Here is a 21,511-nt window from a genome sequence, read left to right as displayed (position 1 = left end):
CTGCTGAGGAAGCAATGCAATTGCAGCAGAATTTTGACAAATTAGAGGAATGGGCAAAAAAAATTGGCAGATGGAATACAGTGTTGAGAAATGTATGATGATGTATTTTGGTAAAAGAAACAAGAGTGCGATTATCTAAATGGAGAGAAGATTCAAACATCAGAGGTGCAAAGGGACTTAGTAGTCCTCGTGAAAGACTCCCAGAAGATTAATTTACAAGTTGAATCTGTGGTAAAGAAGGCAAATGTAACGTTGGCATTTACTTCAAGGAGAATAGAATATAGAAACATAGAAAACCTACAGCACAATACAGGCCCTTCACCCCACAATGCTGTGCCAAACATGTCCTTACCTTAGAAATTACCTAGGGTTACCCATAGTCCTCTATTTTTCTAAGCTCCATGTACGTATACAGGAGTCTCTTAAAAGACCCTATTCTATCTGCTAGCACCACCGTTGCCGGCAGCCCATTCCACGCACTCACCAGTCTCTGCATAAAAAACTTACTCCTGACAGCCTCTCTATACCTACAACCAAGCACCTTAAAACTGTGCCCTCTCGTGTTAACCATTTCAGCCCTGGAAAAAAGCCTCTGACTATCCACACGCTCAGTGCCTCTATCAGGTCACCTCTCGTCCTCCACCGCTCCAAGGAGAAAAGGCCAAGTTCACTCAACCTATTCTCATAAGGCGTGCTCCCCAATACAGGCAACATCATTGAAAATCTCCTCTGCACCCTTTCCATAGTTTCCACATCATTCCTGTAGTCAGGTGACCTGAACTGACCACAGTACTCTTAAGTGGGGTCTGACCCGGGTATAGCTGTAATATTACCTCTCGGCTCAATTCCACGATTGATGAAGGCCAATGCACCGTATGCCTTCTTAACCACAGAGTCAACCTGCGCAGCTGCTTTGAGTGTCTCGTGGACCTGGACCCCAAGATCCCTTTGATCCTGCACACTGCCAAGAGTCTTACCATTAATACTATATTCTGCCTTCATATTTGACCTACCAAAATGAAACACCTCACACTTATCTGGGTTGAACTCCATCTTCCAATTCTCAGACCTGTTTTGCATCTTATCAATGTCCCGCTGTAATCTCTGACAGCCCTCCACATTATCCACAACATCCCCAACCTTTGTGTCATCAGCAAATTTACTAACTCATCCCTCCACTTCCTCATCCAGGACATTTATAAAAATCACAAAGAGGTGGGGTCCCAGAACAGATCCCTGAGGTACACAACTGGTCACTGACCTCCATGCAGAATGTGACCCGTTTACAACCACTCTTTGCCTTCTGTGAGCAAGCCAATTCTCGATCCACAAAGCAAGGTCCCCTTGGATCCCATGCCTCCTTACTTTCTCAATAAGCCTTGCTGAAATCCATATGATGTAGTAAGCACTACATCAATTGCTCTACCTTCATCAATGTGTTTAGTCACATCTTCAGAAAATTCAATCAAGTTCGTAAGGCACGACCTGCCTTTGACAAAGCCATGCTGATTATTCCTAATTATGTTATGCCTCTCGAAATGTTCATATATTCTGCCTCTCAGGATCTTTTCCATTGGCTTACCAACCACTGAAGTAAGACTCACTGGTCTATAATTTCCTGAGCTATCTCTATTCCCTTTCTTGAGTAAGGAAAAAACATCTGCAACCCTCCAGTCCTACGGAATTTCTCCCGTCCCCATTGATGATGCAAATATCAATGCCAGAGGCTCAGCAATCTCCTCCCTCACCTCCCACAGTAGCCTGGGGTACATCTCACCCGGTCCTGGAAGCTTATCCAACTTGATGCTTTCCAAAAGTTCCAGCACATCCTCTTTCTTAATGTCTATATACTCAAACTTTTCAATCCACAGTAAGTCATCCCTACAATTACCATGATCCTTTTCTGTAGTGAATAATGAAGCAAAGTATTCATTAAGTATCCCTGCTATCTCCTCCAGTTCCATACACATTTTTCCACTGTCACACTTGATTGGTCCTGTTCTCTCATGTCTTATCCTCTTGCTCTTCACATACTTGTAAATGTCTTGGGATTTTCCTTAATCCTGCTCGCCAAGGCTTTCTCATGGCCCCTTCTGGTTCTCCTAATTTCATTCTTAAACTCCTTCCTGCTGGCCTTATAATCTTCTAGGTTCATATCATTACCTAGTTTTTTGAACCTTTCATAAGCTTTTCCTTTCTTCTTGACTAGATTTTCAACAGCTTTTGTACACCATGGTTCCTATACCCTACCATCCTTTCCCTGTCTCATTGGAACGTACCTATGCAGAACACCACACAAATATCCCCTGAACATTTGCCACATTTCCTTGAGAACATCTGTTACCAACTTATGCTTCCAAGTTCCTTCCTGATAGCTTCATATTTCCTCTTACTCCAATTAAGCGCTTTCCAAACTTGTCTGTTCCTATCCCTCTCCAATGCTATGGTAAAGGAAATAGAATTGTGATCACTATCTCCAAAATGCACTCCCACTGAGAGACCTGACACCTGACCAGGTTCATTTCTCAACACCAGATCAAGTACAGCCTCTCCTCTTGTAGGCTTATCTACACATTGTGTCAGAAAACCTTCTTGAACAGACCTAACAAGCTCCATCCCATCTAAACCCCTTTCTCTAGGGAGATGCCAATCAATATTTGGGAAATTAAAATCTCCCACCACGACAACCCTGTTATTATTGCACTGTTCCAGAATCTGTCTCCCTATCTGCTCCTTGATATCCTTGTTACTATTGGGTGGTCTATAGAAAACACCCAGTAGAGTTATTGTCCCTTCCTGTTCATGACTTCCACCCACAGAGACTCAGTAGACAATCCTTCCATGACTTCCTCCTTTTCTGAAACTGTGACACTATCTCTAATCAGCAGTGCCTCGCCCCCACCTCTTTTGCCTCCCTCCCTGTCCTTTCTGAAACATCTAAAGCTTGGCACTCGAAGTAACCATTCCTACCCCGAGCCATCCAAGTCTCTGTAATGGTCACAACGTCATAGCTCCAAGTACTGATCCATGCTCTAAGCTCATCCGCTTTGTTCACAATACTCCTTGCATTAAAATAGACACATCTCAAACCATTGGTATGAGCATATCCCTTCTCTGTCACCTACCTATCCTCCCTCTCGTACTGTTTCCAAGCTTTCTCTATTTGTGAGCCAACACCCCATTCCTCTGTCTCTTCAGTTTGGTTCCCACCCCCGCAATTCTAGTTTAAACCGTCCCCAATAACCTTAGCAAACCTCCCTGCCAGGATATTGGTCCCCCTCAGATTCAAGTGCAACCCATCCTTTTTGTACAGGTCATGCCTGCCCCAAAAGAGGTCCCAATGATCCAGAAACCTGAATCCCTGCCCCCTGCTCCATTCCCGCAACCACGCATTTATCATCCACCTCATTCTATTCCTATACTCACTGTTGCATGGCACAGACAGTAATCGCAAGATTACTACCTTTGAGGTCCTGCTTCTCAACCTTCCTTCCTAAATCCCTGTTGTCTGTTTTCAGGACCTCCTCCCTTTTCCTACTTATGTCGTTGGTACCAATATGTACCACTACCTCTGGCTGTTGTCCTTCCCACTTCGGGATATCTTGGACGCGACAAGAAGCATCCTGGACCCTGGCACCTGGGAGGCAAACTGCCATCTGTGTTTCTTTTCTGCGAACACAGAATCGCCTGTCTGACCCCCTAACTATAGAGTCCCCTATCATTGCTGCCATCCTCTTCCTTGCCCTACCCTTCTGAGCCACAGGGCCAGACTCTGTGCCAGAGGCACGGCCACTGTTGCTTCCCCCAGGTAGGCTGTCCCCCTCAACAGTACTCAAGCAGGAGTACATATTGTTAAGGGGGACAGCACTGAGCCTTGCGGTACCCCACTAGTCACTGCCCGCCATTCTGAGAAGGTCCCGTTTATTCCCACTCTTTGCTTCCTGTCTGCCAACCAATTCTCTATCCACATCAATACCTTACCTCCAATACTGTGTGCTTTAAGTTTGCACACTAATCTCCTGTGTGAGCCCTTGTCAAAAACCTTTTGAAAATCCAAATATACCACATCCACTGGTTCTCCCCTATCCACTCTACTAGTTACATCCTCAAAAAATTCTATGAGATTCGTCAGACATGATCTTCCTTTCACAAATCTATGCTGACTTTGTCCGACGATTTCACCGCTTTCCAAATGTGCTGTTATCACATTTTTGATAACTGACTCTAGCATTTTCCCCACCATCGATGTTAGGCTAACCGGTCTATAATTCCCCGGTTTCTCTCTCCCTCCTTTTTTAAAAAGTGGGGTTACATTAGCCACCCTCCAATCCTCAGGAACTAGTCCAGAATCTAAAGAGTTTTGAAAAATTATCACTAATGCATCCACTATTTCTTGGGCTACTTCCTTAAGCACTCTGGGATGCAGACCATCTGGCCCTGGGGATTTATCTGCCTTTAATCCCTTCAATTTACCTAACACCACTTCCCTACTAACATGTATTTCCCTCAGTTCCTCCATCTCACTGGACCCTCTGTCCCCTCCTATTTCCGGAAGATTATTTATGTCCTCCTTAATGAAGACAGAACCAAAGTAGTTATTCAATTGGTCTGCCATGTCCTTGCTCCCCATAATCAATTCACCTGTTTCTGTCTGTAGGGGACCTACATTTGTCTTAACCAATCTTTTTCTTTTCACATATCTATAAAAGCTTTTACAGTCAGTTTTTATGTTCCCTGCCAGTTTTTTCTCATAATCTTTTTTCCCCTTCCTAATTAAGCCCTTTGTCCTCCTCTGCTGGACTGAATTTCTCCCAGTCCTCAGGTGAGCCACTTTTTCTGGCTAATTTGTATGCTTCTTCTTTGGAATTGATACTATCCCTAATTTCCCTTGTCAGCCACGGGTGCACTACCTTCCTTGATTTATTCTTTTGCCAAACTGGGATGAATAATTGTTGTAGTTCATCCATGCGATCTTTAAATGCTTGCCATTGCATATCCACCGTCAACCCTTTAAGTGTCATTTGCCAGTCTATCTTGGCTAATTCACGTCTCATACCTTCAAAGTTACCCTTCTTTAAGTTTAGAACCTTTGTTTCTGAATTAACTATGTCATTCTCCATCTTAATGAAGAATTCCACCATATTATGGTCATTCTTACCCAAGGGGCCTCTCATGACAAGATTGCTAATTAACCCTTCCTCATTGCTCAATTCCCAGTCTAGAATAGCCTGCTCTCTAGTTGGTTCCTCGACATGTTGGTTCAAAAAACATCCCACATACATTCCAAGAAATCCTGTCCCTGGCATCCTGGACCCTGACACCTGGGAGGCAAACAACTGTCCGTGTTTCTTTCCTGCGTCCACAGAATTACCTGTCTGACCCCCTAAATATAGTGTCCCCTATTACTGTAGGCCTTCCCCCCCACCAACAGTACTCAAACAGGAGTACTTATTGTTAAGGGGGACAGCCACTGGGGTACTCTCTAGTGTCTGACTCTTGCCCTTCCCTCTCCTGACTGTTACTCACTTATCTGTCTCCCGATGCCCCGGTGTGACTACCTGCCTATAGCTCCTGTCTATCACCTCCTCACTTTCCCTGACCTGACAATGGTCATCGTGCTGCAGCTCCAGTTCCTCAACACGGTCCCTCAGGAGCTGCAGCTCGATGCACCTTGCGCAGATGTGGCCTTCCAGGAGGCTGGGAGACTCCCAGACTTCCCACATCTGTCACCCAGTACAGAACACCAACCTCACAGACATACTTCCTGTTTCTATTCTTCACAGGTAACCTACCTGGTCTCGACCCTTATCTCCGAAGCCCTGTGGAGCCAAAGCCCTCCTACTCTGTCCACCCTACTAATACATCCGCTCTATAAAACCTGCGCAGTTGTTCCTCGATCAGACTGCCAAAGAAAGAGTGATCATCTTTTATACTCTTCCCACCGATCTAACTCGCTGATGTCCATGCGCCTGCGCTGTCGTTCCTCGATCCATATATAAAAACATGGAGATAATGCTGAGTCTTTATAAGACACTAGTCAGGATGCACTTGGAGTATTGTTGACAGTTTTGGGCCCCATATCTCAGAAAGGATGTGCTGTCATTGAGAGAGTCCAGAGGAGGTACACAAGGATGAATATGGGAATGAAGGGGTTAACATATGAGGAGCATTTGGCAGTACTCACTGGAATTTAGAGGAATCCGGGGGGGTTTCATTGAAACCTACAGAATGTTGAAAGGACTAGATAGGGTGGATGTGGAGAGCTTGTTTCCTATGGTGGGGGTATCCAGAACAAGAGGGCACAGCCTCAAAATTGAAGGGTGACCTTTTAAAACGGGGATAAGGAGGATTTTATTTAGTCAGAGAGTAGTGAATCTGTGGAATGCTCTAACACAGACTGCGGTGGAGGCCAGGTCCGTGGGTATATTTAAGATTGAAGTTGAGAGTTTCCTATTAGTCAGGGCATCAAAGCATAATCCGAGAAGGCTGCTGAATGGAGTTGAGTGGGATCCGGAATCAGCCATGGTAGAACAATGGAGCAGACTCAATGGGCTGAATTGTCTGAATCTGCTCCTATGTCTTATGGTCTTATAGTCTTTTGGTCTCAGCTCATAACAGTGACTGACTCTTTTCCATAGTTGCTGCCTGGCCTGCTGGGTTCCTCCAGCATTTAGTGTGTGTTGAAGTGTTTTGATTTGTCAGGGCATCAAAGGGTATGGGGAGAAGGCAGGGGAGTGGGGATGACTGGAAAATTTGGATCAGCCCATTATTGAATGGCAGAGCAGACCCAGTGGGCCAAATGATCTTCTTCTGCTCCTATATCTTTTGGTCTTATGGAAGGCTGGTTTGATGAAATCTCATCTCGTAGGAGTGTAGAGCAGAGGTTGAACCTTAGAATTCTAATCAGTTCATTCAGAGGTCATTTCAGAAAGTACTTCACATGAAATGTTAAACTTTTAGAAAATATTGTTGAAGCCAGGCCAGCAGAAAATATTTAAAACATTAATACACTTCCGTAAGGCAAAGATTGAAGAGATAAGAAATAAAGGAGGATAGCTGAGGTTAAGATATAGATCAAATTTTTATTTATTAAATTATTGAGCCAACACAAAGTCTGTTTAAAAACGCAAACACGAGGAATTCTGCAGATGCTGGAAATTCAAGCAACACACATCAAAGTTGCTGGTGAACGGTCCTGACGAAGGGTCTCGGCCCGAAACGTCGACTGTACCTCTTCCTAGAGATGCTGCCTGGCCTGCTGCGTTCACCGGCAAATTTGATGTGTGTTACAAGGTCTTTTTCTGTTTCTGAAACCTCTTCTTTGGAGTTAATTGGGTCAATGCTGTTGTTATCAGAAGATTTGAAAACTAATAGGTTCAGCAATAATTAAAAGTACAACTAGAGTAAAAATATGTGATTACAGTCAGAAGTTCCATATATTATCCCAGCATTTATTTGGTACATCCAACTACACCTTGAATGCCAAAAACTGCACACAGTGGCCACTTTATTACATACCTCCTGCATCGAATAATCTGGCCACTGAGTGTCTGTTTGGGTCTTCTGTTGCTGTAGGGTGTAGGCCATCCACTTCAAGGTTTGACTTGTGTTCAGAGATGCTCTTCTATGTACCACTGTTGTAAGCGTAGTTATTATAGTTACTGTCACCATCCTGTCATCTTGATCCAGTGTAGCCATTCTCCAACAAGAGAAAATCTGCAGATGTTGGAAATCCAAGCAACACACACAAAATGCTGGAGGTACTCAGCAGGCCAGGCAGCATCTATGAAGAAGAGTACAGTCGACGTTTTGGTTTTGGGCCGAGACCCTTCATCAGCACTGGAAAAAAAAGATGAGGAGTCAGAGTTAGAAGGTGGGGGGAGGGGATGAAGAAACATAAGGTGACAGGTGAAAGCAGGGTGGGTGGAGGATGGAGTGAAGTAAAGTGCTGGGAAGTTGACTGGTGAAAGAGATACAGGGCTGGAGAAGGGGTAAATGTGAAAAGAGAGGGCAAAAGGCCATGGAAGGAAGAAAAGGGGGAGGAGCACCAGAGGGAAGTTATGTGCAGGTAAGAAGATAGGTTGAGAGAGAGAAAAGAGAATGGTGAAGGGGGAATGGAGGGCATTACTGGAAGTCCAAGATATTGATGTTCATGCCATTAGGTTGGAGGCGTTGCTGTTCCAACCTGAGAGCAACAGTAGAGGAAGCCATTGACTGACATCAGTGATTGGGAAGTTGTTGGAATGGATTGTTAGGGATGAAATTACTGAGTACCTGGAGGTACATGACAAGATTGGCCAAAACTAGCATGGCTTCCTGAAAGGTATAAAATATAAGAGTAGGGATGTGATGTTGAGGCTCTATAAGGCACTCATGAGACCACACTTGGGAGTATTGTGTGCAGTTTTGGGCTCCTTATTTTAGAAAGGATATACTGACATGAGAGAGGGTTCAGAGAAGATTCACGAGAATGATTCCAGGAATGAAAGCGTTACGGTATCAGGAGTGTCTGGCAGTTCTTAGGCTGTATTCCCCAGAGTTCAGGAGAACGTGGGGGTTGCAGGGGATCTGATAGAAACATTCCGAATGTTAAAAGGCCTGTATAGATTAGATATGGCAAAGTGGTAGGGGAGTCTAGGACTGGAGGGCACAACTTCAGGATTGTAGGATGTTCATTTAGAACAGAGATGTGGAGAAATTACTTTAGTCAGAGGGTGGTAAATCTGTGGAATTTGTTGCCACGAGTGGCTGTGGAGGCCAAGTCACTGGATGCATTTAAGGCAGAGATAGCCAGGGCATCAAAGGGTATGGGGAGAGGCAGGGGAGTGGGGATGACTGGAAGAATTGGATCAGCTCATGATTGAATGGCAGAGCAGACCTGATGGGCCAGATGGCCTACCTCTGCTCCTATATCTTATGGGCATATGGGAATGGGAAGTGGGATTAAAATGGGTGGCCACTGGGAGATCCCACTTTTTCTGGCGGATGGAGCATAGACGCTCTGCAAAGCGGTCTCCCAGTCTACGTCAGGTCTCACTGATATACAGGAGGCCACACTGGGAGCACTGAATACAGTGGATGACCCCAACATACTCACGGGTGAAGTGTCACTGCACGTTGAAGGACTGTTTGGAGTCTGAATGGTAGTGAGGGAGGAGGTCTAGGAGCAGGTGTAGCACTTGTTCCGCTTGCAAGGATAAGTGCCTGAAGGGAGATCAGTGGGGAGGGATAATGGACAAGGGAGTTACATAGGGAGCGATCGCTGTGGTAAGCAGAAAGGGGAGGAAGGAATGATGTGCTTGGTGGTGGGATCCCATCGGAGATTACGGAAGTTATGGAGAATCATAGAAACATAGAAAATAGGTGCAGGAGTAGGCCATTCGGCCCTTCGAGCCTGCACCACCATTTATTATGATCATGGCTGATCATCCAACTCAGAACACCGCCCCAGCCTTCCCTCCATACCCCCTGACCCCCGTAGCCACAAGGGCCATATCTAACTCCCTCTTAAATATAGCCAATGAACTGGCCTCAACTGTTTCCTGTGGCAGAGAATTCCACAGATTCACCACTCTCTGTGTGAAGAAGTTTTTCCTAATCTCGGTCCTAAAAGGCTTCCCCTCTATCCTCAAACTGTGACCCCTCGTTCTGGACAACCCCAACATCGGGAGCAATCTTCCTGCATCTAGCCTGTCCAATCCCTTTAGGATCTTATACGTTTCAATCAGATCCCCCCTCAATCTTCTAAATTCCAACGAGTACAAGCCCAGTTCATCCATTCTTTCTTCATATGAAAGTCCTGCCATCCCAGGAATCAATCTGGTGAACCTTCTCTGTACTCCCTCTATGGCAAGGATGTCTTTCCTCAGATTAGGGAACCAAAACTGCACACAATACTCCAGGTGCGGTCTCCCCAAGGCCTTGTACAACTGCAGTAGTACCTCCCTGCTCCTGTACTCCAATCCTCTCGCTATAAATGCCAGCATACTATTCGCCTTTTTCACCGCCTGCTGTACCTGCATGCCCACTTTCAATGACTGGTGTATAATGACACCCAGGTCATGTTGCACCTCCCCTTTTTCTAATCGGCCACCATTCAGATAATAATCTGTTTTCCTATTTTTGCCACCAAAGTGGATAACTTCACATTTATCCACATTAAATTGCATCTGCCATGAATTTGCCCACTCACCCAACCTATCCTAGTCACCCTGCATCCTCTTAGCATCCTCCTCACAGCTAACACTGCCACCCAGCTTTGTGTCATCCGCAAACTTGGAGATGCTGCATTTAATTCCCTCATCCAAGTCATTAATATATATTGTAAACAACTGGGGTCCCAGCACTGAGCCTTGCGGTACCCCACTAGTCACCGCCTGCCATTCTGAAAAGGTCCCGTTTATTCCCACTCTTTGCTTCCTGTCTGCTAACCAACTCTCCACCCACACCAATACCTTACCCCCAATACCGTGTGCTTTAAGCTTGCACACTAATCTCCTGTGTGGGACCTTGTCAAAAGCCTTTTGAAAATCCAAATATACCACATCCACTGGTTCTCCCCTATCCACTCTACTAGTTACATCCTCAAAAAATTCTATGAGATTCGTCAGACATGATTTTCCTTTCACAAATCCATGCTGACTTTGTCCGATCATTTCACCACTTTCCAAATGTGCTGTTATCACATCCTTGATAACTGACTCCAGCAGTTTCCCCACCACCGACGTTAGGCTAACCGGTCTATAATTCCCCGGTTTCTCTCTCCCTCCTTTTTTAAAAAGTGGAGTTACATTAGCCACCCTCCAATCCTCAGGAACTAGTCCAGAATCTAACGAGTTTTGAAAAATTATCACTAATGCATCCACTATTTCTTGGGCTACTTCCTTAAGCACCCTGGGATGCAGACCATCTGGCCCTGGGGATTTATCTGCCTTCAATCCCTTCAATTTACCTAACACCACTTCCCTACTAACATGTATTTCGCTCAGTTCCTCCATCTCACTGGACCCTCTGTCCCCTACTATTTCTGGAAGATTATTTATGTCCTCCTTAGTGAAGACAGAACCAAAGTAATTATTCAATTGGTCTGCCATGTCCTTGCTCCCCATAATCAACTCACCTGTTTCTGCCTGCAGGGGACCTACATTTGTCTTTACCAGTCTTTTCCTTTTTACATATCTATAAAAGCTTTTACAGTCCGTTTTTATGTTGCCTGCCAGTTTTCTCTCATAATCTTTTTTCCCCTTCCTAATTAAGCCCTTTGTCCTCCTCTGCTGAACTCTGAATTTCTCCCAGTCCTCAGGTGAGCCACTTTCTCTGGCTAATTTGTATGCTGCTTCTTTGGAATTGATACTATCCCTAATTTCTCTTGTCAGCCACGGGTGCACTACCTTCCTTGATTTATTCTTTTGCCAAACAGGGATGAACATTTGTTGCAGTCCATCCATGCAACCTTTAAATGCTTGCCATTGCATATCCACCATCAATCCTTTAAGTGTCATTTGCCAGTCTATCTTAGCTAATTCACGTCTCATACCTTCAAAGTTACCCCTCTTTAAGTTCAGAACCTTTGTTTCTGAATTAACTATGTCACTCTCCATCTTAATGAAGAATTCCACCATATTATGGTCACTCTTACCCAAGGGGCCTCTCACGACAAGATTGCTAATTAACCCTTCCTCATTGCTGGATGTGCAGCTGGTGGGGTGTTAGGACAAGGAACCCTTTTCCTGGTAGGGTAGCAGGAGGATGGGGTGAGGGTAGACATGCGTGAAATGCAAGAAATGCAGTTGAAGGCAGATTTGGTGGAACACAGGAAGTCCCTTTTTTTTGAAGAAAGAGAACATCTTCATTTTGGAATGAAAAGCCTCTTCCTGAGATCAAATGCAGCAGAGACGGAGGAATTGAGAGAAGTGGATGGCATTTTTACAAGTAACAGGATGGGAAGAGTTATAGTCCAGGTAGATGTGAAAGTAAATAAGCTGTCTCCAGAGATAGAGAGAGAGAGAGAAAGGGCAGAGAGGTGTCGGAAATGGACCAGGTAAATCTGAGGGCAGCGTGGAAGTTGGGGGCAAAGTTGATGAAGTCGACGAGCTCTGCATGGGTACAGGAAGCAGCACCAATGCAGTCATCAATGTAGCATAGGAAAAGTTCGGGAGTGACACCAGTGTAGGCTTGGAACATAGACTGTTTCATGTAGCTGACAAAAATGGAGACCTACCTGGAACCCATTCTCCTCTGACCTCCTTCTTTAAAAAGGCATTTTTGCCCTCAAAACTGCCTGCCAATCATTGGATGTTTTGTTTGTTTTTTGCACCATTCTCTGTAAACTCTAAATACTGTTGTGAGTAAAAGTCCCTGGAGATCAGCAGTTTTGAAATACTCAAATGACGCCATCTGGCACAACAATCATTCCACAGTCAAAGTCACGTAGATTACATTTCTTCCCCTTTGTGATGATTTGTCTAAACAACAACTGAACCTCTTGACCATGTCTGCATGCTTTTATGCATTGAGTTGCTGCCACATGACTGGCTGATTAGATATTTGTATTAATAAAGTGGGCACATAGTCTCAATGCCGGAAAACTGAAGTAAGAACAGAAAATGGTGGATATACTCAGAGGGCCCTTGAGATAATTTAACTAATGATTTACTTTCCTCTTTGAATTTTCTTACAGGCACACGAATGGTGAGCCCTGGGGCCTTAGAAAAGTTGCTTCAACAGTGCAAAGAACTCCGTCTGCTAGATGTTTCCTTCTGTTCTCAGATCGATAGTCGAGTGGTACAAGATCTCAGTGCCAATTTCCCAAACGTATCAATTAAGAAGAGTTACACCCAGTGACCAGCCTTCTTTTCTGTATGAAAAATGTGTAATCACTTCTCTAGTCCTCATGTGCTTTCTGGCATTTAACAAAAATGCATCTTAATTTAAAGCTTAATCCCTTCACTGTTTGGTACATTCCTACTCGAATCCTCCTCCTGGGGAAATTGCCAAAGATCTTAACTGTCATGGAGAGTGGTTCTGGGTCAACACTGATAATATGGAATGAGTGAGAGTAACGTTCTGGAAGGAACCAAACAGGTGTCTTTGTACTAACTCTGTTGCCAGGATTTTATGTCATAGACTTATAGAACACTAGAGCACAGAAACAGACCTCTCCTCAGCCCATCTATTCTATGCCAAACTGTTAATCAGTCTAGTCCCATTGACCTGCACCCAGACCATAACCCTCCCATACCCCTCTCATCCATGTACCTAACCAACCTTCTCTTAAATGTTGAAATTGAACTCTTCTCCACCACTTGTGCTGGCAGTTCGTTTCACACTCGCAGTACCCTTTGAGTGAAGAAGTTGCTCCTCAGTTCCCCTTAAACATTTCATCTTTTACTCTTAACCCATGACATCTAGTTGTAATCTCACCCAACGTCTGTGGAAAAAGCCTACTTGCATTTACCCTGTCTATACCCCGCATAATTTTGTTTAACTCTATCAAATCTCCCATCAGTCTTCTGCCCTCCAGCGAATGAAGTCCTAATCCATTTTTAGTTGTATTCCTTCTGCTGTAAATTAGCAATAATGGGTAATATTTCAAGTTCATTTAAGATTTTTTTCTCCCAAAACATACTTTTAAAGGTGACATATTTATACCTCTCAGGTTAGTGGGCTAAATTTCAAGAAAGTTGTTGTACGGGGATTTTTAAACATTGGCAGTCTGGTGTGTATGTTTGTATTGTTGACTGAGTAACTGTGTATCTCAAAGCATCAGCTCCTATTGCAAACTGAAACTTCTGGCACACATAATACAGACAGCAGAATGTTTCAACTTCAGTCAACAAATCTATACACTACTTTTGAGGGAAATACAGGAATTATGATATGTCTACACTGGTAGTATTGATACAGTATTTCACATCACACAATATCATTACACAAAAATCTGGGAGCCATGCTACTGGCTTGAACATTATTAGAAGAAAAGATTGGTTACTTTAAGAAAGTTACAATATTGTGTGCTTGGTATTTATTTATTACCATTTATGTTTCTAGATCAACACTCGACTGGTACAAGATCTCAGCACCAACTTCCAAAACATATCGATTAAGAAGAAAATTCAAAAATTCAAAGTTGTGCCATTACTCTTCTGTGTTTAAGGAGAATGGTAGTAGTAGCTGTGTGATCACTCAAGTCGAGTGTGATGTTCTTCCAAGGGGTTATTCCCTTAACGGAGAATACCAGTGTGTGACTTTGTTTAATGGGGGAAGCATGATGCATGGACAGCCACCACATGATCCTTGATCAGGGTCAGGGACTAGAGGCATGGAATGCAAGACAACTGAGGATTCTTCACTGCTGCAGCTTTCCTCTGCCTTCACTGCTGTTGTGATGTGTCGTCATCTTCTGCCAGCTCCATTGTTTGGATTGCTCTCTTGTCTGGAACCTAACTATTGATCTTATCACCGTGTGTGACCATACCAGGAGTGAAGCTGCAGACAGCATCGCTCTCAGGATCTCAGGATACACAAGCTTCTCCACCGTGACAAGGTGACGATCCTTGGAGAAGATTAAGGAGTATAGATGCACATTTAAATATTTTTACTCATTACAATGATTACATTTAAATTTTGGAAGTTCTGAATTTTAGCTTGCACTTATCAGGATTAAAAGATGTTTTTTTTTGACACACATAGTTACCTGTCAAGGCACAATCTGTTGGAGCCTGTTTGTTATTCAATTGAGACTTGCATAGATTTATTTATTGTACTCAGTAACTTGTCAAGCTTCCTTATGCAATAGTTTTATTTTAGATATGTTGCATGATCATTCTAGCCATTGCAAAATGAGCCATCTAAATCGGATAGTAAGTTTAAAATCTTGCCTCATCAATTGAGGTTTTTATCTCCTCTCATGTCCAGTACATTTTACTGTTATAATTATAATGGAATGTTTTGAGAGTGTTCCACGAGGAAGGGTTCTGTCTAGGTTGTATTAGTCATGTACATGAAATGTTTGTATCCTATTATAATTTCCATCTGTGTTCACGGCTTATAGTAAAAATATTCTATAAGAGACTCTAGTTAGGCAGCTAGATGATAGAAAAATTGAGGGCTATGTGGAGGGAAGGGTTAAATTAATCTTAGAGTAGGTTAAGAGGTCTACACAACATTGTGGGCCGAAGGGCCTGTATTGTGCTGTAATGTTCTATGTTCTATAAAGCCAATGCTTTGACCAGTTGGTTGATCTGATAATCCCATCTTTTGATCAGTTTACATTTTAAATACTCTTGTATATTCATGAAACTGAATATTTTGATTAATGCTATACATGATATGTTTACCTGGTTGGTATTTCTTAATAATAGGTTTATTTTCTTTTTAATTAATCCTATCACAAAATCCAACTACATTGAATTTGAGTTAAAGACATGATGAAATCTGTTCTTGAAGCAAGTTGAAAAATGTTCTTGCAGAAAAGAACATTAGTAGACAAAAAATGATCTTGAAAGGCGCCATGATAGAATAGCATTTAATTCAATGCTATTACAGCTGGTTGCATTCCGGAGTTTGTAGTTTAATTCAAGCATCAGTCTGTAAGGAGTCTCTGTACATCCTCCCCATGGAAAGCATGGATTTTCTCCAGGTGCTCCTGTTTTTGTCACAGTCCAAAGATGTATCAGATTAATAGGTCATTGTAAATTGTCACATGATTAGGGTTAATCAGGGTTGTGGGTTGCAAGGGCAGCGTGGCTCAAAAGGCCTTCTTCACCCTGAATTGCTAGATAAAATAAATAAATAAAAGTTTCTTTTACAAATAGTGAAGGTGTTCACTAAAGGAATAGCTCTTATCAGGGAATTACAACAGATTTAAATGTAATAATTGGGTATTTTACTGAATATTGGCTTATTTGCACAATAAAATAATACAAGATATTTTAATATATGTTTTGGCTAACCTCAGGTGGATTTTTTCCACAGGAATTTATTTAATGCAGAACAAAAGGATTGTAAATACAGGACAGAAATCTAATTTCAGATCTCTTAAGTTGTAATTTTGATTCTTTATGTACATGCAACAAACAAAGTTGAATTAATCTGCTGCCATAGAGCCAAGGCAGATTGTACTGGGTACAGGATCATGCCCATTTTTACGCTGTTGACCCATAGAAGTCATATTATATTGGCTTCAAGACAATTCATTATCAAAGTACCTATATGTCACCATATACTACCTTGAGATTGGGCCGGCTGGTGGTGCAGTGGCATCAGTGCCGGACTCCAAGTTGGGCCACCATCGGAGCACGCTTTCCATCCATGCCGGGTTGAGCATCGAGCTAGCTACTCGGCCTCGTAAAAAAACAATGGTTGAGTCAGGAACGTTCATATCGTGACCCGGTTAATCCGAAAGGAGACCAATCTTGACACCACGCGCCAGACAAGAATGACTGGCTGTTTGGTGCGACATGCTAAAAATATTTTTAAAACCCTGAGATTCATTTTCTGCGGGTATTCACACGAAAAATAAAGAAATACAATAGAATTTCTGGAAAAACTGTACATAAAGATTGACAAACAACCAACGTGCAAAAGAAGTCAAATTGTGTAATTTTTAAATAAATAAATCGGATGAATTAAGTGTAAATATTCAGTTATTTTCCAGTTTACTCTATTTTGGATAAGTACATGATTGGAAGGGGTGTGGAGGGCTATGGTGTAGTTGTAGGTTGATGGGAGTAGGCAGTTTAAATGGTTCGACATGAACTAGTTGGGCTGAAAGGCCTGTTCCTGTGCTGTACTTTTCTTCGACTCTAAATCCTAAACACACACTTTTCTTCTTAAGTCCATCACCACTACTGGGGCATAGGCTGCCGGTAGCAGCTCACCAGTGTCCTCAGTCCTGGGCTGACAGAAGGTTGATCGGCCCTGTGGCTTTTGCTTTCACCACACGATTTCATACATCCTCTCGACAGAGATCCTTCCTCTCCCGGGGATGAGGTCTTTGAAGCTTCTGTTGGCATTTCTGTAGCTCTGCGCTTTAACGGGATGTGATTGTCCCATGTCCAACACTCCTCCTTTCAAAGCTACGCTTGGGATTATCCATCGTGGGGTTTAAAACACAATTAGAACAGGTTTAAATATGTAGATGAAATTAAAAGAACTTTCATGTTTCCTATCCTCTTTATATACTTCTGGCTTATGCCAAGAGAATGTTGGAGAAGCATCACCTCATATTCCATCCAGGTAGCCTCCAAACTGTTGGCATGAACATTAATTTCTCTATCCAGTAATTCTTTTCTCCTTTTGATTTTCCGCTCCCCCCTTTCCTCTTCTGTTATTCTCCACTCCAGCTTCATATCTCTTCTCCTCATCTGTGTATCACTTCTGCCTGGTGCCCTCCCTCTTTTGTTTGCTCTTACGGTCAACTCTTCTCTTCTATCATTCTCCTTCCTCTCCAGCCCTTTACCCAGCTTGTCCTCCTACCCCTCCCCCCAACCTTTTTTATTCTGACTTCCCCCTTCCTTTCTAGTCCGGAAGAAGGGGCTTGATTCAAAATGTCGACTGTTTATTCATTGCCAGATGCTGCCTGACCCGCTGAATTCCTCCGGTATTTTGTGTGTGTTACTCTGCATTTCCAGCATCTGCAGCATCTCTAGTGTTTATTAGAACATAAGAGTATAAAAATAGGAGTAGGAGTCGGCCATCTGGCCCATTGAACCTGCTCTGCCGTTCAATAAGATCATGGCTGATCTGGCCATGGACTCATCTCCACCTACTTGCCTTTTCCCCATAATCCTTAACTCCCCTACCAGGCAAAAATCTATCCAACCTCTGGAATCAACCTGATGAACCTCCTCTGCACCACCTCCAAAGCCAGTATATCCTTCCTCAAGTAAGGAGACCAGAACTGCACCCAATACTCCAGGTGTGGCCTCACCATTACCCTGTACAGTTGCAGCGTAACCCCCTTGTCCTTAAATTCAATCCCTCTAGCAATGAAGGCCAACGTTCCATTTGCCTTCTTGATAGCCTGCTGCACCTGCAAACCAACCTTTTGTGATTCATGCACAAGCACTGCCAAGTCCCTCTGTACAGCCGCATGCTGCAATTTTTTACCATTTAAATAATAAGCTGCTGTTTCATTTTTTCCTTCCGAAGTGGATGACCTCACATTTACCAACATTGTACTCCATCTGCCAGACCCTTGCCCACTCCCTTAACCAATCTATATCTCTCTACAGGCTTTCTGTATCTTCTGCATAATTTGTGTAGCCCGCCCCCCGGCCACCCTCAGGGTCGCTCGGCTCGCTGTCGTCTAGGGAAACAGCCCTCGGCCCCGCCAAACTGGGTCATAGTTTGTTTGGATGTTGTGTGAGGTACCCCACCCCGCCCAAATAACAGACAATACAGCAGATACGATTAAATAATTTACAGTTTATAGATATTACTGGAACTATATAATGAAGAGAGAATAAAATATAAAAGGAAAATAAAAGGCGCCACACTTATCAAAGTTCAATCTCTTCGTGCACAAAAACCGTTGGAGCTCAAGGACCTTCTTCTTCACCCTGCGACCCCCTCGGACCACCTCGACCGGCCGCCTGGGACCAACAACAGTGGTCGACCAGACGCTCCACACGAGTCAGTCTCCGTCTCCTCGCTGAACGCCCTCCTCGGGGTCCGACCCCGTTAGCGGACATCCTCTGTCTCGCTCTCCCGCCTTCTGCCCCAAAACCCCGCACATACAGTATCAACTACCATAACAACTACCCCAAATGGTTAATAGCGCTCTCTTATCACCCTCTAAACGAAAACAAGCTGCTAGCGCAAACTTTCTCAGCGTTTAACACAACAAAGCCGCATTCCCCATATTAACATAAAGACGCCATTTTAATTAGCCTCCGCAGTAACATAAAAGACGAAACCCCCTTACACTCTCCCCCCACCAAATAAAGTCATGTCCTCATGACTTACAAATAACTCGCCAACCAGTCCTGCAGACACACAATACACAGAGACACACAGTGACAGTGCTCCCCAAACAGTGGACCTTACTCCCGTCCCACAGGCGCTACATAGGCCAACCTATCTGGGAGCTTCTTTACCCTCCGAGACCTCTGTACCCCCTCACCTAAACCCAAAAGGCTCAGACACTACTAGGGATACCTCGGGCCCGCTTGCCAACTCCTCTCTCACTCAGGCCACCACTACAGCTCGGAGACCCCTGCCCCGTGGCCAGGGCCCGCCTCTACTCCTTCCCAATCCTGCCGCAACTCAAACTGCCCACAGCTAGCCCTCCCCACTACACCTGACTCAGTGGGAGAAGAGCCAAAGGTCTCTTCCTCAATCACGGGGAAGTTAGCGAAAGGCAGCATGTACCACATGTGCAGCACATCATCCTTCGAATCCGTATCCTTCCTCGTTCCCTCGATCGGTAGCTGCTGTTTAAGTTTCTCCAAACTGAAACATTTAGCCGGGACTACCCCTTCAGCCTACTGCAGTCAAGACGTCAGCTTCTTTGGGGACTCCTTCAACTCTCGCCACAGCCTCAGCAGTTCTGACTCAGGGTTCCTGGCCATTTCAACCTGGGACGCAGTTACCCCATTAGCTTCTTTCACTCTGACCTGAAAAGCAGCAGTTAAAGAATATTTAGCCTCCGGTTGTTTCTTCCTGAGGACGGCTTCCAGGTCAACTTTCAGTTTTTCCGCTTCATTTAAACGTGATAGTCACCTTCAGGTTCCTTTCAAGCGTCCGCCTCCCTTTTCCGAGATCTGTCCTCCATTTCTTCACCTCCTCAGGAGTGTAGTCAAACTCCCCTCCCTGGGCTCTCGGTTTTCTGTTGACCTTAGCAGAACACTTCCTTGATCTTCCCCAACTTGTAAGTCTTCCAATCTGTTCTGAATGGACGTCTTGAGTTTCTGCTGATCCCTTCGAAGGTGGGTCATTATTTCTTCTCGCTGGATTAATTCATCAGTACATGACTGCAATGTGGTGCAAATCTCCTCGCTTCCCTGTGTCTCATTCAGATTGACGACCTGGGTTTCCATCCCCCGGTCCACCACCGTCTGTCCCAACACCAGGAAGTTCAACTGGTATGTCGGGTCATTTTTCTCACATTGCACCAAACTCCTCCGGCCAAAAACTCCTCCACATTTGACACTACGCTTCGGTCGCCCGGGCTCAGCCACTCGCCTCGCCTCATAGCCCCCCCAGGCGAATCCAAGCTTTAGGCAGTCATCCACATACGTCAAAACTCCAAACACCTTCACTTCCCCCATGGTCTTCCTCATGCCCCGCGGGAAGGATGCAGGGGCTCCGGATATGCCCTTGGGCATCTTTTCGGATCGGAAGAATCCTAGGGAACTAGTAACGGCCATCTTCAGCTCAACAGCCGCACCCCTCAGGATCTGGCAACATCCACCCCTCAGATGCAGCACATTAAACCACATCGCATAATCCACACACACGCTGTCTTCATCTTCCACGCCGCTAGGGTCCAGTTGCCGCGACCTCTCTCTCACTGAGGTGTCTTCAGCGGTCAACTCCCTTCCCTCGTGGTAGTTCGGAGCATCTACTAAGAGGGTCTCACCCTCAGCTACTTTCCCCAAGCCGTACCACCGCTGGGTCTCGTTTAAATTCGGTACTGGCTCAAGGCTGCTACGCACGTCCTCAGAAGCAACTCGACACGCTGGGTGCCCAGAAAATGCCTCCATGACCTCCAGGGTCATTAACCAATCATCGTCTTCTGGATAACTACTGCCACTAGTACCCAAAGTCTCCGGTGCCCTTGTGGTTGTCCAGGATAAATGCTTCAGACACCGGTTGTAAAACGAACTGTACAACAACTTGATCTGTGCCCCGGGGTCGAGGATAGCTTTACCATCGCTTCCCTCTATCCATAGCGACACCCTGGGGCGTGGTCCCTCTAAGCCTTCAGGAATAGGGTCTTCTCCTTTCGGAAGTTCATCGGTACATTGCTGGGAACGTGCTTCCTCAGAGACCCCAAGCCGTTCCCCCACTGGGCCTCCACTAAGTTTCCCGACACCTCTCTGATCAGCTGAACAACTGATCCCCTGAAATGAATCCCCTGGCACTGCAAGCAATTTAGCCGCCCTCCTAGCCAGAGAAGACACACTGAAAACTTGCCCCACTCTTTCAAATAACTGACAGCTGTCACTACGGTGTAAGTGAACCTGACAGCTCTAACACCGTCACCAGCCCGCCTGCTCAAACTTTCAACCAATCCCTGTCGCTCTCCCTCAACCAAGCACTGCCACTCATCTAACAACTGAGAGATCCGCTCCGCCCACGTCTCGCAAGTCTCCGCCCCTCTTGGGGTGGACACAATCCCAAACGCCAGGCGGAGCCTGCCAGAGCTGGAACATTTACTCGCAGACACTACCTCCGAATCAGACCACTCTTCCCTCTCTCTCCCAACCGCATGGACAGCCCCGAGTGCCACCTCCAACTCGTCAATGCTAGTCTGAACTCGAACAAAGACCTCACCCACCACGCA

At 44.7% G+C, this 21,511-nt stretch overlaps 2 protein-coding genes across 5 annotated transcripts in view; one reads left to right on the top strand and one right to left on the bottom strand.

The window, feature by feature from the left end:
- fbxl4 (F-box and leucine-rich repeat protein 4) overlaps positions 1-16,633 on the top strand; it is a 280,992-nt gene extending 264,359 nt beyond the window's left edge. For 2 of the 4 annotated variants that reach the window (XR_011885044.1, XR_011885042.1), the window contains one exon: positions 12,680-12,734. Coding sequence is in view for 1 of the 4 variants with exons in the window: in XM_072251676.1 (XP_072107777.1) it covers positions 12,680-12,843 (164 nt within the window). In the remaining 3 variants the exon portion in view is untranslated. Of the gene's footprint in view, positions 1-12,679; positions 12,859-14,049 lie in introns of those variants that run through there. The other 2 variants (XM_072251676.1, XR_011885045.1) reach the window with 2 other exon arrangements.
- A 1,578-nt stretch (positions 16,634-18,211) lies between these two features.
- LOC140194171 (uncharacterized) lies at positions 18,212-21,142 on the bottom strand. The gene is made up of 2 exons (XM_072251678.1): positions 19,726-21,142; positions 18,212-19,619 (listed from the first exon to the last, which is right to left on the bottom strand). Exon 1 carries the CDS (start codon positions 20,721-20,723, stop codon positions 19,782-19,784), a length of 942 nt encoding a protein of 313 aa, XP_072107779.1. The 5' UTR covers positions 20,724-21,142; the 3' UTR covers positions 18,212-19,619; positions 19,726-19,781.
- Between the last annotated feature and the right edge of the window lie 369 nt (positions 21,143-21,511).

This window comes from Mobula birostris, chromosome 2, assembly GCF_030028105.1.
Source record: "Mobula birostris isolate sMobBir1 chromosome 2, sMobBir1.hap1, whole genome shotgun sequence".
NCBI classification, from domain to species: Eukaryota; Metazoa; Chordata; class Chondrichthyes; order Myliobatiformes; family Myliobatidae; genus Mobula; species Mobula birostris.
Note: the sequence above shows the minus strand (reverse complement) of the source record. Positions and strands in the feature narration are given on the sequence as shown.

Bases quoted from the DNA above. Each gene is read 5' to 3' on its own strand.
- LOC140194171 (XM_072251678.1), bottom strand. From the start codon at position 20,723: ATGACCCTGGAGGTCATGGAGGCATTTTCTGGGCACCCAGCGTGTCGA.